At 56.0% G+C, this 5,234-nt stretch overlaps 1 protein-coding gene across 1 annotated transcript; it reads left to right on the forward strand.

The window, feature by feature from the left end:
* Nucleotides 1–471: 471 nt before the first annotated feature.
* Nucleotides 472–3,118, forward strand: HMCES (5-hydroxymethylcytosine (hmC) binding, ES cell-specific; the record flags this gene model as incomplete). The annotated part of the gene is made up of 5 exons (XM_010285508.1): nt 472–615; nt 981–1,100; nt 1,674–1,834; nt 2,302–2,494; nt 2,912–3,118. Coding segments are annotated over 5 exons (825 nt in total), but the record flags the coding sequence as incomplete, so codon positions are not given.
* Nucleotides 3,119–5,234: the final 2,116 nt, after the last annotated feature.

Here is a 5,234-nt window from a genome sequence, read left to right on the forward strand (position 1 = left end):
GACCTTAACACCAGCCCAATGCGACTGTTTACTCTAGAGCTGGGGAGCTCATGTGTCTGGGCACTTCCCATTGAAGAAAAACCACGTTCATTCCTGCAGAGAGTCGGCGGGCGAGCCTCACTGAGACACTTAGCCATGACTGACTTATTCCTGCAAAACATTCATGTGTTTTCTGCTGAAGATTAATTCTTACAGGAAAGCTGTTAGAATATGCAAAGGGTTACAATTAGTGGCTATTTCTGTATGGCTTGTGAGTGGCATCCCTGCAAAAGAGCCGGGGCAGATTTGGTGCTGGAGGGGCTGCGACCCCCAGCTTGGCTCTCAGCAGAGACACTGGCCTGTTCCCCGCTTGCAGGGGGAGAAGCCGCTTCCACAGGGCTCCACAAAACCCCTCTTTCCAGCTGTGAGGATGCTCGTGGTCCCTGCGAGACATGGCTCTGACCTGAGGTGTTGCTCTGTCTCGTTTGAAAGGATGCCGACTCCTCCGAGCGCGTCCTCATGGACATGCGCTGGGGCCTGGTTCCCTCCTGGTTCAAAAAGGACGACCCCTCCAAAATGCCATTTAATACCTCCAACTGCCGCAGCGACACCATGCTGAAGAAGTCCTCCTACAAGGTGAGTTGCTGTTGTCTTTGTGTCCAGCTTGACGAGGTCTTGTAGCCGGCAAAACCAGAGGTGAAGCATCTCCCCAGCGAGTACTTGCCCCTGTTTGCCTGCTGCGCAGGGGAGGATCCCTCTAGGTGAGTCCCTGTACTGCAGAGCTGGCAGATTTCATTGAAAGAGAAGAACTGAAAAGGTTGTTGCTGGTGAAGCTCATCTTTCATCATGGCGCTGGGTGGTGGTGTTTGTGCACCCTGCGGGGCAGCTTAGGGGAGCCTCGGGAGGGAGCGAGTGGGCTGGGTGGTCCCAGCAGCCCCGTCCTCCCTTGCGGGCTGCCCGAGGCTGCTGTGCACAGCTCGCTCACGTTTTCTCTCCCGCAGGGTGCTCTCCTCAAGGGCAAGCGCTGCGTGGTCCTGGCGGATGGCTTCTACGAGTGGCAGCAGCACAGTGGGGGGAAGCAGCCCTATTTCATTTACTTCCCCCAGACCAAGGATGCCATGGTATGGGGTCCCTCACCGTGTCTCAACACTCGCGCCCAGCTCTGAGCCCCTGCTCCCTCTAGCTGCCCTGGGAAAAGCCCCCTTCCCTCCAGCTGTGCCCATCTCTGGGGGTCTCTGTTTCCCAACGGGGCTCTGTTCTGGGGTGGGCTTGGCACTCTGGCATCCCTCTGGGGCCAGCGGTCCCTGCTGCTGCGGTCCCCTGGCTGTAAACAGTGCCGCAGCCTCCCTGCCGTCACGCTTGCTGCTCCCCGCGTGCCAGATATTTGCATGGGCGAGCGATGTGTCTCACGGGGGACTGGGCTGGGAGTTTCGCTACCTCTTTCCTTCAGCTGAGCTGGTGGTTTTGTTCAAAAGGGAGGAGGGTGCTGGCTTGCCTCTGGGAAGATGAGGGTCCTGGTACCTCTCCTGGAGTTACCTCAAATTAGTAGAAGAGCTCCTGGAAAGCCCTCAAATTAGTTCAGTTCATGACTTAGAACTGAGTCATTGACCCACACTTGCCGTGGCACTGGCAAGTCTGCGATGCTTCGGCTGCTTCTCGGCGCTGACCGGGTTGATGGGGCCTCTCTCCTGCAGGCTGATGGGACGGAGGAAGATGAGGAATGGAGAGGATGGAGGTTGCTCACCATGGCTGGGATTTTCGACTGCTGGGAGCCGCCGGCAGGAGGAGAAATGCTGTACACTTACACCATCATCACTGTGGATGCCTCCAAGGACGTGAGCTTCATCCATCACAGGCAAGTGGGAGCAGGGAGGGCTGCAGGGTGGTGGGGGAGTGAGGGAGGAAAGCTGCGCCTTTAAACGCCAGTCTGGCAGCACGTGGGCAGGGAGCCCTGCCGCCTCCTCATGCCCCCAGAGACAAACCCTACAACATTACCGGCTCGTTTCAGGTCACCAACTCACGCCCTTTGCATAAATCATCTTTGTGCCCTGGCAGGTGGCAGTCGGAGTTGGATCGCTCTCCGGAGTTGGATCGCTCTGCGCCTCGCCAGGGCCTGGCAGTCAACCCCTCTGCCTCTTCCAGCAAAGCAGCTACCTGGGCAAAGCAAATGCGTGCTCTGCCTCATGGAAGAGCATCCTGCAGCTTCGATTTTCCCTGTTTCCCCCTGAGCAGCCAGATCCTTGCTAGCTTACAAGCCTGGCTTTTGCCACCCTGCTCTGCGTATTGGCGCTGGGCTTTGCCTCTGATGGTCTTGTCCCCTAGGATGCCAGCCATCCTGGACGGGGACGAGGCCATCAGGAAATGGCTGGACTTTGCTGAAGTGCCAACCCAAGAAGCAGTTAAACTCATCCAGCCCACAGAGAACATCGTTTTCCACCCGGTGTCTACTTTTGTCAACAGCGTCCGCAACAACACGCCCGAGTGTCTCGCACCCATCGAGCTGGGACCCAAGAAGGTGAGCGCTGGCGGGGGCTTGGCAAGGAGAGAGCTTGGCCACGGTGACGCCCCTGAGTGGGGACGGTGCTGGCAGGCTGCAGGAAGGGCAGCAGCAGCAGGCAGCGTCTGCGGGGCATGCCTGTGCTTGATGCTGGAGTGCAGAGCCCCGAACAGATTCCCTTGCCTCCACTTCCAGAAATAAACTGTCACTCCGTGCCAGGATTTCTCTGCCAAATGAGGCAAATTCCATGTGAAATGGAGCTTGGAACAAGCCTGTTCCCAGCAGCCCGAGGAACCTCCTGCAGATGTGTCTGACTGCAGGCAGGGATGTGGCTTCAGCCTCCGTGTCCCACTCCAGACCAGCTCTCATAGTCGGCTGCCTGCCCTGCTCTCGTCATGCTTCTGACTTGTCTCCCACTCTCTCTTGTCTCTCCAGGAGGTCAAAGCCACCCCAAGCAGCCAAGTGATGCTGGGCTGGTTAAAAAACTCCCAGGAGGACTCTCCCCAGAAGAAAGAAAATGGTTTGCCCAGGTGGACAAGTCAGTTCATCCACAGCCCTTCACCCAAGAAAACCAGCGCAGATATCCTGCAGCAGTGGCTGGGGAAGGAGGGAGAGCCAGCTGCGAAGAAGCGCAAGGCTTAGGCCCCAGCTGGGATGGCTGGCCATCCTTTCCCCTCCTGATTTTCCTGAGCAGAACGAGGAATGTTTTTTGGAAGGCTTTGCAGCCTGGTGAGATTCTCCAGGCCTCTCAGGTTCTGATCCGATGTCCTAGGTTGTTGTTTCTGTTCTTCACGTTTTGTTAAAAGGTTGGTGTTCGTCTTTAAAGGTTTTGGCTTTGTCTTGTTGCTGATGGGACTGGATATACCCTGCTGGCCTCCCTCCCTGCCACTCCGCTTGTGCCAAGTGAAGATAAAGCCCTGAGAAGCATCTCAGCCTGCTGGGGAGGAGCAGCTTCTGCTTTCTGACTGTGTTCACAGTTCATGTCTCCTGTTTTCTTTTCCCTTCCTTTTTTTTTTTGGTATTGAACTGATACCTCTTTTCCATTTAATTCCATATTGATTCTGTGCAAATTCCTTTTGAATACTCTCACCCTCAAAAGATGGCTGCAGTACAGAGGAACATGCAATAATTACTAGGAGGAAACCCTAGGCTCAGGAAGGTCTGCCAGAGTCATCCCGCTCTACACCAGCACTGCCACGTGCATTTGTGGCTCCTAACCAGGGCGATGCTTAAGGGATGCCTGGGAGGAGCTGGACTGGGCTTGCGTTTCCCTGAGAGCAGCGGGGTGGGACAGTGTGGCTTGGTCACGTTGTTTGTACAATTATTTTGTTAATGGGATTTGAAGACTTAGAGAGGATTTTCTTGATCTGCGGAGGGATGCACTCTGCCTTGTTCATAAAGGTCATTCATTAAAGCCCAGATAACCAAAGTGTCGTTACAGAGCAGCATAGGGCAGTTGTTTCTGAGGTCAAGGATTTTGTAAACAGAGCCAGATGTTACAAACCAAAAGCCTTACATGATGGGACCCTTGCTGGAAAGCAGTACTTCATTTATATTGGAAAAAATAAAATGGGATTAACTGATTGACTGCATGGTGCCCTTGTCTGTGTGCGTGTCTGTGTCCCCCTTGCCCATGGCAGCCCCGTTGCTCCTGTTTCTGTATCTCCTCTCCATCTGCTGAGGGGGAGACCAGCTGCTTGCTGCTGAGCTCTCAGGGAACCGGCTGGGCCATGGTGCTGGAGCATTTCCATTTGCCAGTGGAAAATATTCCCTGGGGGTTTATTTTGGGGCTCTGTCCCCAGGGAGCTGCAGGGGCAGCTGTAGCTGGGGCTCGTCCCTGGGGAGGGACAGTGGAGCCTGGGCAGGAGCTGCAGGATGGGCACCCGGGGAGCCCTGAGTGCTCTCAGAGCCAAATCCATCTTTGAATCCCTCATGTGCCACAGAGGTGGCTGAGCCCAGAAGGTCTCCTAGTTTATGGGAAGCTGGGGTGGGATTAGGATTTCCAGCCAGCAAGCCTGTTGCTTGCCGGCTCCTCATCGCTCCCACGGTGACTTGAGGCAAGAGAGTCGCTGCATTAGCAGGTACTGGCAGAACAAATAGGTCTTCAGGTGCTGGGGCTGTCACCTCGGCACCTGTCCTTGCAGGAGCTGCAAAGGAGGTTTCTCTCCCCCCTCGGCCATCGCTCCTTCAGGGCAAGCAGCTCAGCTGCCCCAGCCTGGTCAGTGCTAACTGCAGATCAAGCTTTTCCAAAGGTCATCGGCTCATCTCAAACCCATCTCAGGTCTCTGGTTGCTGTGGAGGGAGTGAAGATGTTGAGCATGAGTGGGAGATGCTCACCTTTCCCTGCTCTATGGAACAGAATCCTTCTCTCGGGGAAGCAGAGGTGATGCAAAGATGCAGGGTACAGATTCCCTCTAGGCTGTGAGCACCGGCAGCAGCAGCAGCAAAAAACCCCTACGCTGAGGGTTTAACGAGGAGGTGTTACTGCTGAACGACACCACCTTCATATTGGAGTCTGGCTGCTCGCCCAATGCCCTTTGCAGCGGTTGTGCCTACCTGGTGAGGAGATGACCGCACTCAAGCCGGCACCACCTGGCCCCAAAACCTGGCTTGGGAGCAACTTTCCCCTTGCAGCATGATGCTCCGGCAGGGAGGGCAGCGCTTGCTGTGGCCAGGTCCCCCCCTCCGGGATCGTGTACCCTCCCCGCCCGCAGGCCCTGGCATCCTCCCAGGAGAGCCCGAGAAGGCATCTATGGGT

This window comes from Phaethon lepturus, unplaced genomic scaffold (genome assembly GCF_000687285.1).
Source record: "Phaethon lepturus isolate BGI_N335 unplaced genomic scaffold, ASM68728v1 scaffold44950, whole genome shotgun sequence".
NCBI classification, from domain to species: domain Eukaryota; kingdom Metazoa; phylum Chordata; class Aves; order Phaethontiformes; family Phaethontidae; genus Phaethon; species Phaethon lepturus.